This window comes from Nanorana parkeri, unplaced genomic scaffold, assembly GCF_000935625.1.
Source record: "Nanorana parkeri isolate BGI_ZX_2015 unplaced genomic scaffold, ASM93562v1 scaffold259, whole genome shotgun sequence".
Lineage (NCBI taxonomy): Eukaryota > Metazoa > Chordata > Amphibia > Anura > Dicroglossidae > Nanorana > Nanorana parkeri.
Genome location: NW_017306527.1, coordinates 1120663 through 1140374, shown reverse-complemented (window position 1 = coordinate 1140374; position 19712 = coordinate 1120663). Strand labels below are relative to the sequence as shown.

Here is a 19712-nt window from a genome sequence, read left to right as displayed (position 1 = left end):
GGCCAAAATCGAAAATGACTTTTTCCCCCCTTTTTCAATTTTTTTTTGAATTGTAAGCACACACACAGTGCTTGAATAGTTTCAGCCAAGGAATGACAGCTGCCAGTGGCAAGATTCCGCAGGTGGCAGCTGAATGTAAATACAGCATGTAGTGGGCTGGTGCAATAGCCAGCCTGCTATAGGCCAGTTCAAATTGCAATATATGCCATGAAACTGGTCTCAAGTGATCCAAATATTGGTGAAAAACAAGAAAGATTTGCTAGATTAGATCCAAATTTGCATTTACTGAATGGCAGGATTGATAAATGTATGGCCAGCATCTTGTGTTACATTTATGGAGATTGGGAAGTCATAATTTACAGTTGACCATATTAAAAAATCTTTATTAAACTGCTCTACCCACCTTGGCCCAACAAACTGTTAAGGTGATATTAAAGTAAAAAAAGTAAAAAAGGTGTATTTCAACTTTTACAGCCAAATTTGGATAACATCTATTTTATATCTGTTACATGTTCCCATAAGCTAAAAAAAAAAAAAAAAAAAAAAAAAAGCTTCTTGAAAAGTAAATTTCTTTTTACTTGGGTTAGAGTTTCTTGGCTGCTTAAGGGTTAAAATTTCTAATTGCTTCTCCTTTTTTTGTAATGTTAGGAGGTGCTGTGAGGGGTTTCTCGCTTGTATGTTAACTAAGGTAATGAGAGAAACGTAATCTTCACATTTCACTCCTAAGCCTTTCTATGAGGACAGATTACTGTGACGGTGCTCAGAAAAACCTGGAATCAGCCATGTTGCCTGCTGCAAACATATAAACAGTAAGAATAGTTTTTTTTGTTTTTTTTCCATATATTTTTTCGTTATGCTGTGTGAATAGAAACAAAAATTGACTGCAAACATGGAAATGCACTTCAAATGCTGATGAAATCCCTTACAATGGATGCTGCTCTTGGATGTTGAAAAGTTTTAGTATCCTGCAAAATCAGCTGATCCCCCTGAGAACTGGCCCACATATTCTGTTTTAGGGTGTATCCTTTCCCTCGCAGGGTCGTATGGAGCATCCTTGTGTGTGCTAGTAAGCGGTTTGTGTCTCATAAACACACAGACACAGCAACAGCAAGTCAAGTCCCTCCCCTGCTAGTAGATGGGTAGCTGCTGAAGACTGTGCTGTCCCCTGTGATCTTCTACTTGGCAGGAAGCTTAGGGAAGCTGAGCTGAGAGAGTTGTAGCCAGCTGTTCAGAAACACAATGGCTATAAGTGCTTGAGCAAAAATGTAAAGAAATACTTTGCTGGGCAATGTACAGTATATGCATTTGCTTTGGATTCAATTGTGGAGAACAAAAAAAGTTTGAGTGTTTAATACTACTTTAAGCATTGTGTACATGCGCTGTGGGCAATTATGTAAAACAGAGGTAGCAGAGGTTGTCATTGACACAAGGCCCCTGCTCCTGGGAGGACCAATAGGGCCTACCTAGCCTTTTTCAAAGGGCTTCTCCATAATCATTACTTTGAACAAGGGTGCAGTTATATCTTCTAGAGGAGAGGGAACCCACTATGCAAGATAGCAAGGGTTATAGGAGTTGGAAATAGAGAGGTAGGTGTGGAGGAAAGGTCATGAGGGTTAGTGGTTTAGGTACAGGAGATAATAGGGTGGAAATACTAGACTCAGGGGATATCATAGGGGTTAGAGATGTAAAATCTAGAACAGTGGGTATGGGGCTAAAGCTCGGGGCCCTAGATAATATCCTGGCATGTCAAGCTACACCACTGACAGTGGGTATGGCGGCATAAAAGGCTTTTACAACTTTTGCAGTTTTCCCAAGCAAAATTGTAATCTGTTCTGAAAGAATAAAGCCTGTACATGGCAATTACCAGGTTCTCACTTTTATTAACCAGAAATGTAGACTCTGCCTTGTTGCCAAGGGCCACAAAAATGGTTGCTTGAACATCTGCAACCATGAAGATACTAGATACCATCTGCCTTGCTTGTGTTACGGTTTAAAAGAATATTTAAAAATAAATATTTACTGCAAACTTAAAGTGACATTAAACCCTCAGATTTTTTAACATAAACCAATACTGTAATGTGTGCCTTACTGTAATCCATGGTCTCTTTGCTGCTCTTCCTTTTAAATCCTCATGTCTTCTCATGCTGGGGGAGAACTTCCCTTTGCAGCTTAGTGCCTCTTCCTGTAGTGCTGGCTCAGGTTGCAAACCTACACACAGACACCATGTATCCATTCTAGAGACAAGGCAGTCTGCAGCAAAACAGAAGAAGTTCTGCCCAGCATGAGAAAAGATACAGAATTAAAATGAAGAGTAGCAAAGAGAAGGGAAACTACCATGGATTACAGTAAGGCGCACATTACAGTATTGTTTTATGTTAAAAAATGTGAGGGTTTAATGTCACTTTAAGATATAGTTATGGCAACAAAAATGACTAGAGATGCAGCAGGACCTAATCACTTGATCTGTGCTCCGGTTCTCTTTTCCTCATTATGGATGCACACAATCAGAACTATGGGATACTGTTTTTCCAACCTTTTTTACAAGTTTTTATATTTTGTAGCTCATTTTATCTATTCTTTGGAAACGCATGGTTCTATGTACCCCATTATGCAGTGGCTACCTTTTTCCCCCTTTAGATTAAGTTTCTGATGATGATGATCCCTAAAGCTTTACCAGCTCAACAATATATTCAAGACCTTGTTCCACTTCTCATTTATAACCCTGGTTTATTGCTGGAATATGCAGCAGAATGATTGTTTAACCCTATAAAAAGCAGAATTGTCATTTGCGAGTTCTAAATATCTTGTACGAGTCTACAGTTGGGTGTATTTACATGCACACCCATAGTCTCTGCTCTGAAACAGCATTCCTTGTGCAAAGATGACATAACAGATTGGAATGGAGCAAAGAAGGGTGTATTTTGGGCTAGTCTCTATTAGTGCACTTGAATCGTGTTAGAGACATCAGTCAATTAGGACTGGGCTGACACTACTCAGTCCACAACAGGGCTTAAAGTGTATTTCCACTTTTGCCGTTAAAGGGGTTCTAAACCCTCCATTTTTTGCCTATATCTACTGCTAGCAAGCAGTAGATATAGGCAAAAAGTTTAACTACCTCCCGGCCAGCCGCTGTGTATACACGGCTTGCCGGGAGCTTCTTGGGATGTAACTGGGCGTGTATACACGTCCTGTCCTAGGTGACATTAGGGGTCTTGGAGACCCCTGATGTCTCCATAAAGAGGACCTGTCACCTCTTTTGCTATCACATAAGGGGGTTTCTCAGCCCCCTCTGTGATAACTTTATTGCTAAGTGAAAAAAAAGAAAAATATAGTAAAAAAATTTAAAGTTTCCCCCCCAATTTTTTTAAAGTTACACAAAAAAGAATTTAAAAAAACAAAAACACATTTTTTAAAGTCCCCACCCCTACATACACGCATGTAAACATGTGTCAGGTGTGCATACCTGCGAAAATGATGATTGCACACATTACGCCGCACATGTTACATATCGCCGCGAACGTCGGAATGAGAGCAATAGTTCTAGGGCCATCAATCACTGATAACACTAAACTGATGAGCGGTAAAAGCTTTTAAAGCGTCGCCTATGGCCAATTTTGGGTATGCTAGTTTTTTGCGATTTTGCGAGTGCGCGCAATTTTTACGCTTGACATGTTTGGTGTCTATTTACCCGACGTGACCCCCGTCTTTTATATTTTACCAAAAAAGTGGGTAAAATTAGTTTGTTCTATAACATAATGTAAAAAAAAACTTTTTTTCTAAAAATTTTCAGTAATTCTAAACATCAGGAAAGAGGAAGATCGGATTAAGAGACATCATTTAAGGTAAGTGCTGACATTAACATTGGGGGGTGGGGGGGGAGTTATCCTTTAATGTCACTTTAAGTTGGGGGTAACACCTATTTTATGTTTGTTACCTGTTCTCATTCACATAGCATAACTTGTTAAAAAAAATAAAATTCTGCTTACATTTTTGCTTCTCTCTTTTTGCTCTTTACTGAAAAAAAGTTTAGATAAACTTTTTTTTCCCCTCTGAAATGTAGGGGGCTTGATGTTTGCCATAATTATCTCATCTGTACTGTGCTGGAAGATCTAATCAATAGCTGTAGAAGCATTGTATATTAATAAAATAAAGCTCAGGTCCCAGTCACACTTAGGCAACAACGTTTTTGTGCATTTTTATCTAGTGTTTTTTCTAGTTTGCGTGTTTTTGATATGTATAACTTAAGTCACGCTTTTCAGCTGGTACCCAAGAATCTGCAGAAAAGGAGCTAATGTACTTTTTCCAGCAACATGCATTTTTCTGCAGGTCACAAAATGCTAAGGTGTAAACAAAGGTCATAGAAAACAATGGAATTCCCTGTGTTGAGCGTTTTGAAGCTCCATGATTTGAGCTACATTACTCGTAGGCATGAACATGGACTTGTCTCTAGTCTTTCTATGGGGACAGCAAGAGTTTCCTGCCACTTTGAAATTGTAGAGAAGCTTGTAGTCTGTCCAAAGGCATGCTCAACAGACACCACTAAACAGATAAGAAATATTTCAAAAAATGTATTTTAAGTATACTGTGTGAATAGGGACAGAAAACAAACGGAGATTTTCACAAATGTGCTTGCAAAGTTAAAGAGCGGAGTGCATTTATAGTAGATCAACAGGTATTTTTCTATTCTTGCAGGGTCTTTAAAGGGATACAAGTACCAGTAAATGTGCATGTATTGCAGAAATGTATGTATGGTTTTGTTTTTTTAAACTATGCATTTTACTTCTTGGGCAAAGATACAGGTACCTGAGAGTCCTATTCTGAAGACCTGCCCCCATTAATAACTGTCTTACAGCATGGTCTTTTCTAGTGTTACAATTTGCTACTTCAGCAGACAATTACAATACACTCCGGATACACATGCATTTAGATGGTCCGTGCAAATGTTTGTCTGCAGTGACTGTGCTGTGAAGAAGAAAAAAAAAGAGATCCCCTGTGCTGGAAGGTTTCCTAGTCAGCTGTTTTTTAAGGCAGTGCTGAAACTACTGCCAGGTCCCTTCCCTCCTTGCTGTGGTTGTACAGCCCCTGAACACACACACACACACACACGGCCTTTCTAAACTGCATCCTGTAACTTTGTACTCTGGCCACACAAAAACTGTGTGAAATGTGGATAGCATTCAAGACCAGGTGATTTTAAATAGAACGTTTTATGTGGTTTCCCGTTAAAGCCATCTAGTTGTCGTTTATTTGCAGTGAAAATGTCAGCATGGGCACGCAGACTATAGGAACCCCACACTTACAGCAGCAGGATCAAAGAAGAAAGGATGGAAAAACTTCACTGTGGGCTTCCTCAGGGTAATATAATCCCTACAACTCAACTCATCCAAAGTAATTATTTTGCTCTAAGATGATATCCTAAGAGGCCTCACGTTTCAAACTGTTGTGTTTAGATATGTTTTCCATCTTAGAACTAGTAAAACAGTTGTGCGTATGTTAGTAACACTCAATGCATTGAGTCACACCTTCACATTTCTGTGGCTAGAACAAACAACAACCATGCCCAAAGTCAATGGAAGCAATGAGTGAAAACAATTATTTGTCGTCATCTACACTACTTTATAATAAGAAGTGAAACAAACACACACACACACACACACACACACACACACACTAGCTTTTTGCAACACTACAAACCATGTGTTTTGACATCATATAATACCATTGAAGGACCACCGTCAGCGTTACAGTTTGCCCCCAGAGACAGTCCTAGTTACAGATAGCCAAGCTCTTAGTATTTATTATTATTATTATTATTATTAGATGCCTATTCAAAAGTAATGCAGAAGAGGTAAAAATAGGTATTTTCGAGCTTTACAAAAACAAGTAATAGATACTACAGCATTATAGTTTACTATAGATTGAACAATTACTACTACAGATACAAGTGGGGCAGCCACTTAAACGAGTTTCATGATTGACAATGTTGTTGGGTAAAGTAGGTTGTTTTAAACCCAACCTAGTAAAAACTAGACAAAGAATATTGAGCAAATGTCAAATATATACATCTGGGACACTAAATGCAACTACTGTGACCACAGTGCAAAAGGGCACAAACACGCCCTGCACACAGGCTTCTTTCACTTTCATTGGAGACATACATCTACTAGATCATGTAGAGAGCCTGAATCATAAGTATGTATATATTCTTACATTTCTTACAGGGCATCCCAGAAGAACTAAAACCAAAAGCACTCATCTGCACATTTCGGTCTTAAATACCTCTGACCCATCCTCTTTTGCCCCATGCTCCCCATATGAATCAGTGACCAAGTGTAACATACATGCCTGATCTCCAGTCCAGGTGCGGAGCTCGCTGGCTCCCCCGCCTCAGCTGTTTCAAGCCACGATTGCACAGTGAGCCAGTGTCCGTGCAAGGAGGAAGATACCGACCTACTGTGCTGATAGGAGATCCAGACGAGTCTAAATCCCCACACCACTTCTCAGGACTCTGTCCTGCAACCCACTTGGGACAGCTGATTCTTACCACAGCATACTGCCACAGGCAGCCTCTAACCTGCAGGTAACAATGACCTCAATTCACTGTGTCCTATGGCCAGCTGGTGAACTTCTATTCATCATTGCTGGTTGTTTCAACCATTACTATTACCTGCTCATAGACTTTACTTGGATTACAACCACTGCATGTTCCATGCTTATCAGTTTGTTGCTATGTGACTTTACTTGGATTAAAACACTGCTTTTGATTGCCACAACTTAGTCCTGTTACTACTTATTCCATGGTGCATTACTGTCTGTAGCTGAGATCCTACCAGACCACGGCCAGTACCTTACACCAAGCAGTAAAGCAAGGATGATGATCATGAAAAAATGAACAGGTCATCAATGGCAACTCAATTACTTCCATCCTAAAGGTTCCTTTTAAATGAACACTTCAAAATCTTGTTGATATGAACAGCCATGAATACGAGTAAAGAGGATAGGAGTTGATAACAGATTAAATATTTAATGGTTGCTTTCCCAAAAAATATTGCACCCAATACTCCTTTTAGTTAGATAAAAGGGAGAGATGGGCTGCTATAGTTTTGCCTATTCACTCTGTAGAAAGTTTGTAGAAAGGGAAAAGTCAAATCTTCTGACCAGAGTGACCTTGGGTCACAACACCACAAGTATCAGCTGACATAAAGAAGGTTAGGGTTATTGAGGGTAAGATTCTAACAGTCATGTGGTTAACACATACGAACAATCTCTCCATTCATCTAGGATTATAGCATTCCACTATTTCATACCTGAATTTCTGAATCAGCTGACTGCAGAAGCAGAGTTAGGACTGGCAAAGCTCCTTCCTGGCACAAGATGCTTTTTATGCGCTCTGCAATGACATTTGCAGAAATACCCATGAAATAATTTGGGCACGTAATATTTTCTGAAGACTCATCCACAACATGTTAGTTTTAAATGTGATAGGGCAATGTTCAAAAAAGGAAAAGAAAAGCAAAACAAATGATATAAAAACACCAAATGCAAAGTAGCTTCGTTTTAGAGCAATATGTATTTTGATAAGAAGTTAAAATAAAAAGATCTCTACCATATTTATAACAGTATAAAAGTTTTAACTGCATTTTCAATATACATGGAGGTTGTTATGAAACATTCTATCAAATTACAATTCACGTGGTATACTATTATTCTTTAACATTATATCTGATCTTTCAAATTTGAATTAAACCTGGAGTAAACCTGTAGGCAATCCATGGACATTGAAGTATTTACATTATCTTAACTAGCAGTAAGTAAGCTTTGAAACAATTTCTTAGTGATCCCTGTAGTTGCAAGCATTGTGGAGTAGTGCATACTAAAAGTACACGAGAGGGGGGGAGGGGCAGGACGTCTTAAGACGCCCTCCCGCTCTGAGCAGACGTCCATCTGGCCGTTCACAAACGGCCATGGACGTAAGGTAGTTAAAGAAGCACTAAAGTTGAGCTCTACTCAGTTCTATTTGCAGCTCAGTTCACACCGCTGTGGCAGCTTAGACAATTATTTCATTATTTCTGTTGTGAACTTTGAAGTTAAATTGCTCCACAGTGCATGCAGCTACATAGATCAGCGACGGCTTGTTTCAACCACCTGAGGACCTTGGAAGTAGGAGATACACCCTAAACAAATTCAACAAAGTTTCAAGGAAGCATCTCGTACATCCTGCACCTCTTCCCCTGCTACCACTACTTTGCCACAAATACAGATAATTAACAGTGATTTCTTCTTAGATAGCAGGAGCAGCTGTCAAAATACTTGATTGACCAAAGCCTAGACACAGGTTCACTGGTTATAAAGAGTCTGATATCTGCAAGATAGCTAAAGCAATGCTTCCAATAATTAATAGTTAGTGATTGTTTCCACATGGACCACAGACCACACATAGTGGGAAGTCTCTGTTACTGCCCAGCAATCACTCCCATTTAACAACATAAATTAAATAAAAAGTGAACAAATCCACTACTTGTAGAGACAATTCTACACAGCTACTACTGATCTAAGACCGTTTGCAGATTTTGGACACTTGTAGTCTGATGTTTGGATTGGCCATGTATGTCTGGCTTTACAGTTCAGATGTTGCTTATACAATATGGATAACTTAGCTGGACTAAGGCTGGCCAAAACCAATTTGGAGTAAGGAACACAGTCTGTAGTGCACACAGCCAACAGATCTAACAATACCAAAACCCTAAAGAAGATCCTCAATCCCCCATAACCCATTGGCTATCTTTTACTTCAAAACACTAATAGTGATAATATTTCCTCGACTGGCTGGGGTCTTCAAGACTTTCAATTTTAATCATCACCAGCTGCCACAATCCTAACATGCTTAAGTTACCTACATTTACAGGACCCTCCAAGAGTTGAGCTGCCACAGACACACTCACCACCAACAAGTTCTAGCACTACCTCACCCATACACCACATTCACTAGGAAACATATGTATAGTAACCTGATCGAGTCAAGTTCAGAATAGCCCCAACAGCGTTCTGCTGGACTCTGGGATCATAAGATTTTGCCAATGTGAGAAGAGGAAGGATCCCTCCAGCAATACCAATGGCCTCCCGGTTTGATTCTGAAAAATAAAACATACATTGAAAATTAGATTTTATTACAGTATATGCAATCGGTACATAGCTACATTTATACATTTGCCCTCATGCTTTTCAGTTCAGTATGTTAAAGTTGTGGAAAAATGACCACAGAAAAATAAGTTGAAATAATGAAGTAAAGAGTATGAAAATAGTTACATACACACACACAATGGTGGGTATCTACTGCTCACCAGAGATGGCCAAAGTCATGATGCATGCGCAGGAGTTACACTGTACAGCGGAATCCCCTGACTCCAGCAGCTCAAGTATTGGCTCAAGCAATCCCACCTGGACAACAAGCTCCTTATTCACTGTACACAAAAATAAAAACAGTAAGGTATAATGATCATACATTTACCTACAAAGAAAAAAAAGTGTTCTCAAATCTTACTGGAGAACTAGTCACACTATATTTGTGCTACACGAGCATACAAGTTCAACTACAAGAATAAAGTATAAGCTTGGATTTGAAGCCTTGAAGACTGTAGGAATTAAATGACTGTCACATCAAGAATCCGCTCTTGCCTATATATTCAGAAACCGATACACGAAGGTGTCATCCCATTATGGCTAAAGCATGTTCCCCATAGTCACTACAACCTCACATTCAGTTTATGTATTTGTATTGAGATTGTAGTTCATCACAATAGTGAGCTTGGAGCGGTGGCTACTTTACAACACACACAGGGACCATGGGGAACAAAAGTAGCCACCCTGCAGAAGGAAGAACAGTGTCAGCATGAATTCAGAGATGATTTGAGGATCTACAGCCGAATCATAGACAAATAAGAAACATTTTTGTTAATAGTTAAAAAGGTACTTGAATACTTTTTTAGGATTGGACTCCTGAGTTAAGCATCACTGTAATGCCATATTAACTGACACTTTGTTTGGTCCTTCCATCTTTAGAAAACTATATTTTCTAATATGCATAAATGGCAATATTTAAGCAGTTTAAATAAAGACAGTTATTTTGTAATGACCACTTACAGTTTCCTTCAAGAAGAAAATTCACAAGAGACAAGGAAGACATCTGTTGAACCTCCAGGTCACCAGACTGTAGCAAAGGCTGATATGGCTCCAAGAACTCTGCTGGCAGCTGTGTATTCACTGATGAGATAGGCAAGTGAAATACGATTTAATGCCACATCAGGTTAAGGCAGTTTAGTATACAAAGCTTTTTTTATGCATTTTAGAGCAAATGCCTATGACAAACTGCATAATCCTGCAGTTACAATACAATATCAGCACACTGGCCTAAACTACCTATTCCTAGCGACATTAAAACAAAAGGGTATCTATGGTCAAAAACTAAAAATCAATATGCATTTCTATATTGAGTTTCCATACGTTCTATCCCACTCCTAATAACCATATCCATCGAGAAGTCTAAATTTAAAGAAGATGCTCATAATTCCTCAATGCAGTGACACAATTTAAATTAGCCCTGTGAATAGTGCCTTCTCTGTGTCACCATTCTAACTTAGCCTGCCGTCTGAAGTACAACTCAACATCTGAACTTCCCACAATGTAACATGTTCATCGCTTGCTGGAAACAATGGATGATGGGATATGTAGTCTTGAGAAATCGAGATTGCATCACATTAAGTAGCAGGCAAAGAGATGCAAAGCTCACTGAGAATTTAGGAAGTGGTTGTAAAGTGAGGGGCAGACAGAAGGCAGCACTCACTACATAAAAATGATTTTTTTCTTTTAAAGTTTTGATTGCATTATCATAGAAACACAAACTATAGTTGTTTATTACACTGCTGATGTTATAACAGGATAGTATATGGTGGGACTACAACTCCTTCAATACTGTACTCCACATTTGGAAATTGCTATATAAAAGTAAGCACTGGATCTATTCTGTGACAATGGTATATTACAAAGTATATTAAAGTATCTGGACACTTACTATGCTGGCTCATATGCAAGTAGTAAAGGGCAGCAGAATGTTGTAGATCAGCATTTTCTGAGAAGGCCAAGATCATCAAGGCATCCAAAGTCTCTTTTCCTACTGGGGACTCGTTTAAACCTTTAGAAGAAGAAGATGTGTTTACAAACTTAATAAAAAAAGTCTTCCATTTTAAAGTGAATGCACATTGTTTTCAACATATAAATATTTGTATATAAGTTTGCAACCTGCAGGTGGAAAGAGAGAGTATTGTACTGCTGTGTTAAGAATACAGACCAATATAGTAAGACGTTAGGTTAGGCACATACAGCTAAAAAAAAAAAAAAAAATCACACAGATGACGGAAAGACCACCTCCTCCTATCCTGGACAGAAGTGAGGCTGCTGTTTAGATGTTCAGCCTGCACAATAGTCAACAACTGCAGAGCTAGTGCTGGGCTTTCTCAAACAAAAAACAGCATTCACTATAAACACCAAAACATCCTGTATTAAAGTGACATTAAACCCTCAGATTTTTTTAACATAAAACAATACTGTAATGTGTGCCTTACTGTAATCCATGGTTGTTTCCATTCTCTTTGCTGCTCTTCCTTTTAAATCTGTATATGTTCTCATGCTGGGCAGAACTTCTGTTTTGCAGCAGACTGCCTTGTCTCTGGAATGGCTACATGGTGTCTGTGTATAGGTTTGCAACCTGAGCCAGCACTACAGGAAGAGGCAGTCAGCTGCAAAGGGAAGTTCTCCCCTAGCATGAGAAGACATGAGGATTTAAAAGGAAGAGCAGCAAAGAGAAAGGAAACTACCATGGATTACAGTAAGGCACACATTACAGTATTGGTTTATGTTAAAAAATCTGAGGGTTTAATGTCACTTTAAAATGTTTGGTTTAAAAAAATAAAATAAACATTTTCTACAAATAAAAAGATAATATGAAATAGATAAGATTATAAATAGATTATAAGATTATAAACAGAAATAAGAATGACCAATTTACAATATAGGATTCCCATAAAAAAAAATAAAAGATAAAAATCAGATAACCTCAGATTAACAGCATGAGAAAATAATCAAAAATATTTCCATCAGTTATTGGTAAAATCTAAACGCATACTAATTATACAGTATAAACATCACACTCAGATATAAGAATGTGCCATTTATACACAGCGTTGCTATTCTGGTTTCCTAATTACATCAAGCATCACCTAACAAACTCCGTTTATATACACATCAAAGTTTGCCAGAAAGCAGGAGTGGTTTAGATGGAGATGACAACTTGCAGTTCTGGTGGAAGGGATGACATTGTGTCTTATCGGTGATGATCAGTATGGTCGGAATGTGTTCATCTTTGCCAGGCTATGTTGTAAAGTATGTCATCCTGTACACATCCAACATCTGGTACTGCCACGCGACCGATAGATATAAAACAGCGATTGCTAGATTTGTTAAATATATGTTTCCTTGTAAGAGATCTTTTATATGCAAAACCTTTCCAAAAACAACAACAATTATATTCTTATCTACCAGCAGGATTATTAAAGTAGTATTTAAGGCTAAGTTTACATTTGGGACCATATTCTGGGTGTACCTTGAAACATGGTCACATCAGCTACCACCGCCTCAACCTGCCCCCCTACTTACCTGAAGCGCAACCTCTTCTCCCCGCAGGCTGTAGCTGTATTTTGAATTTGGCATGTCTAGGAGTGGTTCCTCCCACACCACTGCATCATCCATTTACAGATCCTTTGACAGGATCTGTAAATTAAGAAACTACAAGTCAGCCTCAACTGCAGAGGGACTTGTATTTCTGAATGGAATACAAGCAAGGTAAGTCACTTCACTTGTAGTCCATTCATTCTTCCTGTACATGGATGGGAGGAGGGGTCTTCAAAAGCCAATGCATTGCCCCCTTAATCTACTGATCGCGGATGCAACGCTTTAATGGCTCAAATGCAAATTTTTTTTTATTATTATTACTATTATAATTACATGCACCTTTTTTCTTTTATGAAGAAGTGCACATTTTTTTTTCTTTTCAAAAAGTGGACTTTACCTTAAAAAGGAGAACTATGGGGTTAGGGCTTTTCCCCATAGTTCTACTTAAGGTAACGGGAGGACACAAACTAGCGTCCTCCCGTCACCCTAAACTCAGTATACCGCGAGCTACAGCTCGCGGTGTACTAAGACGCCGCAGCTGAAGCGGATCCCGACAATTATGTCTGGATCCGCCCAGCTGCGTGAGTGACAGCTGGCTCTGCCTATCTAGAGGCAGAGCCAGCTGTACCCGCCCCCTCTCCTGTCCGTTCTGCCAGTCAGCGCTGGAGGAGCGGGGAATCCAGCCCCTCCCCTGTCACGGCAGAATGCCGTGACAGGATCGAGAAGTGAGCAAACGCCGGTATGTGTTTGCTCACTTACCGATCTACTGAGCCGACCTGTGACAGTCTCATTGTCACAGGTCGGCTAGAACTATGAGGTGAGTGAAAAAACACTCACCTCATAGTCCTCCTTTAAGCTTTTTTGAATGACTGCATTGTAACAAATCAGGGAAACATTCCCCAGTACATTAATTACAGCAAATGTGTGTGCAAACACTTAAATTTTGTCAACTCAGTGCCATCTGATCTACATCACAGAGCGCTGTTTCCCCAAATGTCCAGATAGGGGAGAGCTCAATGCAGTGTCAGGTCATCTCCTGCTTTGGGACTACATGTCGCATGATGCCTCATTCCCAGACTCCCCTCCCTCCCAAACATGTACCGTCAGATGGACATATGCATTAGGACTAGAGATCCCATGGTTAGTTGCACTCAGCCATACTATGCATTAGTGCCTTCTCTAATTGCAGTCCCTCCTCCTCCCAAACAGAAGTCCCAGCTGGGAGCATGCAGGTCATGGTGTCTCCAGGGAGACCCTACATGGCAGTGGAGCCACCTTATAGGTGAATATACCAGGGGCATACATTTGATTTGAAGATTGTGCTGCAAGAATGCAGAGACAAATGTGGACAACAACAAAAGAATGATGTATGGCACGACAGTTTAACAACACTTTAAATTTACAACTATAAAATTTATGAGGGTACCAGATATTGAAATAATTCCTCTAGGTAAAGTAAATACTTCTGTGAATTACATATGCTTTTCTAAATTATCTGGCGTGATAACATAATTTGTCTGAAAACAGGCGACAAATTGCAGGTGTTCAGGTAGATGTTTCTAGTGACATCTATTGACTACAGATCCTTCTGAGACAAAAGAACAAATATGTTTACTGAAAAAATGAAGAGACTCAAAACGTTTAAAAAAACGTCCATGTGACTAAAAGCGAGAAAGGGTAAAAAAAACAAAAAAAAAACAAAAAAAAAAAGGAGGGCTTTGTGTTAGTTTCTTCCTTTTATAAAAAGGACAACACTGTACAGGTAGCCATTAATGCTGGAATTAGGTTCCTGAGAGAATGGTTGTAAATAGAAAAATCGGGGTAAATTTAAACTCGGGATGCACAGACGATACTGTTTTTTCACTATCAAGTACGAGTACGGATAACACCAGGTGAGGAGGAGGCATGGAGCCAGCTTCCTCACCAATCAGGAAGCCGGGCGGCGAGTCATTACATGCTGCCCGGCTTTCCGATTGGCCGGGAAGCCGGCTCCATGCTCCCTCTTCATAAAGTGACGGCTTCCTGAAACCGGAAGTTTCAGTATCGGGAGCATTTGGGCAAGCATGAGTACTTGCCCAAATACCTAATTGAAACCCAGTATAAAATGTAAGTCAATGGGAAGCGAGAGAGACCTTTCTCAAAACTGACATAAAAAATGCAGGTGTCTGAAGGGACCCAGAGAACGTGATCACTAAGAGGGTTATTTACGAAGGAGCCGAAGGATCTAGCGGTAGCTTCGGCTGATCCTTTCGCTCACTTTGGCCGCCGGAGCCCTTCGGTTCAGTCGAACCGAAGGGCTGCTATACGGGCTATTCAGATACTCCACAGGGTGGATGACAATGCTGCTGTCCAAGGGTGGCTCTGTTCTTCCATAGAGTGGAGCCACCCTAAGACAGGAAGGTTTGTTACTGGCTGGCTCACCAAGTGAAAAGAACAATGGGGGGAAAAAAAATAAAAATGAAAAAACTAATGCAACCACCATATTAGAAGGACTGATGAGCTGCAATATATATTATTCTTTTTATTGGGTTTGGATACGCTTTAAGTGCTCATTTTGTTTAGCTGTATAACTCACTTGATCCATGAAGACTGCTAGACCGGTCCATGCAGCCACTTCTGCCTTGGAATCTAGTGGTCTAAGAGCCGCTGTTGTCATCACGTCTAATGCAGGTCCATTGACTTGCATTTTACGTGAGGATGGCGAAAGATATTCCATAGCTAAAGCGAAGGGGGAGAGAGTTGAGCGCTGACTGGCATACCACTGAGGGTCAGGTAAGCAAGCCTGCTTTGACCCCTCTAGACAAAACGAGCATTTAACCCTTGCAGGGCGGGGGTAGCCCCACTGCATGTGCTTTTTCTTTACCTGGAGTTCCTCTTTAAAAATTCTATGAAGGCCATTGTGGAATCCTTCAACAACATGCAGTGGAGCTACCCCCGCACAGCAAGGGTTAAATGCAGACTCAGTCATAAAGCGGGATGACTATAGTCTCCTGTATAGGTGGCCATATAAAAAAATCCAGTATAATCAAGAGTGTAATTTTAGGAATTAAAAAAAAAAAAAAAGTTTCTGTGTCAGACATTGGAACAGCAAAGTGTCCTCTAAAGTAAAAAGAGCTTTGAGGAATTTGTTACCAGCACATGAGATATGTACAAGTCTGTCAAACCAGCAGAATACTGCCACTTACATGCGGACATGCGGATATGGGTAGAATGTGCATATCTGGATTCTACATTTGCACTCTAGGCTTTATCTTTCTATGGAGAGCTGTGGAGCTACTGCAATACAGACACTGCACAATACCTATGATATGTTAGTGTATGGACATGACTGGGATGATTTACTAATGGAGAAGAGAAGAGGAATTTCCTAAATTTCTCGGCTGCCAAGTCAGATGGCGAGGAGCTTTATGCATTCTCACACACTGGACAAACCCTGATGAAGGGGGTAATTGAATGAGCCCCAAAATGTATTGGGCATTTCTATACTGACCCCTCAACCTTATATCTAATAAAGATATATCCACTGATAACAGAGTGTGGCGCTTTAATTCACAATCCTGCAATCTGACAACACAAACCAAGGAGACAGTGGAGATCCTCTGGAACGCAGACGTTGCCTGTCCAGGAGTCAGAACACCTATGCCGAATCTTTCACATTCCTGAATGGTCAGCCACACAAATAGGACAAACCTTGCAAATCCAGGTACTTTGTCACTATTTTGTCTCCATCTAATGGCAGTAATGCACTGGGAATGTCAACCACACAGATAGACTAGGCGAAGACGTTATACAGGTGAAACTCGAATAATTAGAATATCGTGCAAAAGTGCATTTATTTCACTAATGCAACTTTAAAAAGGTGAAACTAATATATGAGATAGACTCATTACATGCAAAACAAGATAGTTCAAGCCGCGATTTGTCATAATTGTGATGATTATGGCTTACAGCTCATGAAAACCCAGATCCACAATCTCAGAAAATTAGAATATTGTGAAAAGGTGCAATATTCGAGATAGATTATATGTATATATATATATATATAATCTTGAAAAAAAGTCTGCGACGAGAGGACGGTGGAGCCCGACGAGCAGCTTTAATTACAATGGAGCCCGACGAGCAGCTTTAATTACAATGGAGCCCGACGAGCAGTAATTACAACGGCTGGCCGGGAGCTTTACAGTCAAGCGATCGAGAGTCTCGAGAGACGCTCCATCGCTTGTATCAGCAGCTGTCACTGCCGTTGCCGCTTCCTTTGATCTCCTCTCAGTCCCCGAATGCAGGAAGTGATGTATATTACATCACTTCCTGCATTCAGTGTCACTCTCCAGCTAGAGAAGCTGATGAAGCCGATCTCTGCTTCATCAGCTTCTCTGGAGGTCCTTAGGTCTTGGAGACCCCTGAGGTCTCCATGAAGAGGACCTGTCATGTAAATTGGCTATCCCATAGGGGGCTTCTTAGCCCCCCATGTAATAGCAATAAAGTTGTGTGTGTAAAAAAAAAAAAAAAAAAGTAATACAAAAATGAAAGATTCATTAAACAAAATAAAGAAGCATAACATTTATTTTTTTTAAACATTTTTTTAAGTCCCCGCCCCCGACATACACACACATATGAGTCAGGTGCGCCTACATGCCGCACATGTTGCATATTGCCGCAAACGTCGGAGTGAGAGCAATAATTTTAGAGCCATTAAGGCCGGGTTCACACCTGGGCGTTTTACAGCGCTGATCGACGCGCTGTAAAACGCCCAGCAAATGAAATCCCATTATTTCCTATGGACATGGTTCTCACTTGGGCGTATTTCAGCGTGTCAGAACGTGCTGAAAAACGCCCTACGCCCAAAGAAGTACAGGAGCTTCTTTGGGGCGTATTTCCACGCGTATCCATTAGGATACAGCCGGATAGCCCTCGTAAACGTGCATATTTTGAACGCCTAGGTGGGAACCCAGCCTAAAGGAGAACTATGAGGAGTGCTTTTCACTCACCTCATAGTTCTAGCTGACCTGTGACATGAGACTGTCACAGTTCGGCTCAGTAGATCGTGAGGTGAGCGAACACATACCAGCGTTCGCTCACATCTCGATCCTGTCACGGCTCTCTGCCGTGACATGGGAGCGTATGGATTCCCCCCGCTCCGACCCGCCAGTGCTGACTGGCGGAACGCATGGGGGAGGGGCAGGTACAGCTGGCTCTGCCTCTAGAAAGGCAGAGCCATCTGTCACTCACGCAGCTGGGCGGATCCAGACATAATTGTTGGGATCCGCTTCAGCTGCGGCGTCTCAGTATACCGCGAGTAGCAGCTCCCTACATACTGAGCTTAGAGTGACGGGAGGACGCTAGTTTGTGTCCTCCCGTTACCTAAGGAGAACTATGGGGAAAACGCTTTTACTGATAAACAGTAAAAGCGTTTTAATCGTCGCCTATGGGCGTTTTTTTCAATTTTGCGGGCGCACGCAATTTTAAGGCTTGACATGTTTGGTGTCTATTTACCCGACGTGACCCCGTCTTTTATGTTTTACTAAAAATACGGGTAAGGATACATGTTTTATAACATAACGTAGGGAAACTTTTGTTTTTTTCTACATTTATGGTACTTTTTTTATTATATAGTAACGCCCCCCGCCCCGTGGTGATTATATACCTCCAAAAGAAAGCTCTATCTGTCCCCAAACTTTTTTAACATAAATTGCAAGGCTATAGTCCGGTCATGCTGACTGGTGACATTTTTGACTGACTGGTGAGACGCTATAACATTTTTCAAGCCCTGTGTATGTATGTATGTATGTATGTTTAGCATTTTTAACATATATATTATTTTATTCTTTCTACATTTCTAATAAAATGAGACAATTGAAGCTCATGTGATAATTTTGTTGTGGTTATGTGGTGCTTTATAATTTGTGGTATATACACATATACATGCATCTTTACACATAACATTTTATGACTAGAACTATGTTTTATGGACTTTGTAAGCCCTGATAGAGGAGTACCAACAATTAAAAATTATTTTGGACTCTGACGGATTGATCTACTGTCAGGTAACCACTGAGGGAAGTCTTGCTGTGTGAGGGCTGCCTTGCCAGAGCTATTGAGCTTTCTGTGATGTTTTCCTTCATCTGACTGCACATACAAGTTTGAATATTCCCTTTTGTAAATATGTTGTTTTGGAGCTCACCCTCTCTAAGTCCTAATTCACACCTGAGCAACAGCGTCTTTGTGCTTTTTGTACATTCTTTTTTTACGAGCAGAGGTGAGAGAGAAAATCTTCCCTGTCCCGGTGACAACTCTGAGGGACACTTCCATCACGTTTGTGAAATGTCTAAGGCTGGGCACACACCTTACAACCGTCTATGAGAAAAAGAACAAAAGAGAGCGCCTCCATAGTGTAAAAATGTTATTTAATAGTAAAAACACGCAGCTCTAAGGCTGTACTTACAACAGTTCGGTAGAATAAAAACCAGTAGAATAGGGTGAGAGGACGGAACCCCTGGCAGGGAGAATCTGGAGCGATGTAAAACACCAGTAACCTCGATCCCTGTATTGATAAATGGTTAACGCGATCCCTGTATTGATAAATGGTTAACGCGTTTTTTATTCTACCGAACTGTTGTAAGTACAGCCTTAGAGCTGCGTGTTTTTACTATTAAATAACATTTTTACACTATGGAAGCGCTCTCTTTTGTTCTTTTTCTCATAGATTGGTGTTCCATCTAATCTGTGGGAGCTGCCTCCACCGTGTTTGCTGTATTTTTACTGCTGGGCTCTTATTGGATTTGAAGGCGCCGGTATTGTTTTGCAATTTACACCTTACAACCATTGCAAGACTTTTGTCTTGCGATGGTTGTAAGTTACTTTAAAAAAACGTACGATCTGCCTATCTTGCATAGGCAGATCGTACTTGCGATTATCGCAAGCCACGCCCCTTGAGGGGCGGGTTTCCGATGACCGCCATGCCGAACGGCCCGCCCGGCTTTTTTCTTTTC

The 19712-nt window shown here is 40.4% G+C and overlaps 1 protein-coding gene across 1 annotated transcript in view; it reads right to left on the bottom strand.

Moving 5' to 3' along the window:
• Nucleotides 1-19712, bottom strand: part of LOC108787399 (vacuolar protein 8-like) — a 56485-nt gene that overhangs the window by 30416 nt on the left and 6357 nt on the right. The window contains exons 2-6 of the mRNA XM_018556936.1: nt 11069-11188; nt 10141-10260; nt 9342-9461; nt 9009-9131; nt 7308-7390 (exon numbers count right to left, since the gene is read on the bottom strand). Of these exons, the coding sequence (XP_018412438.1) occupies nt 7308-7390; nt 9009-9131; nt 9342-9461; nt 10141-10260; nt 11069-11188 (566 nt within the window). The remainder of the gene's footprint in view (nt 1-7307; nt 7391-9008; nt 9132-9341; nt 9462-10140; nt 10261-11068; nt 11189-19712) is intronic.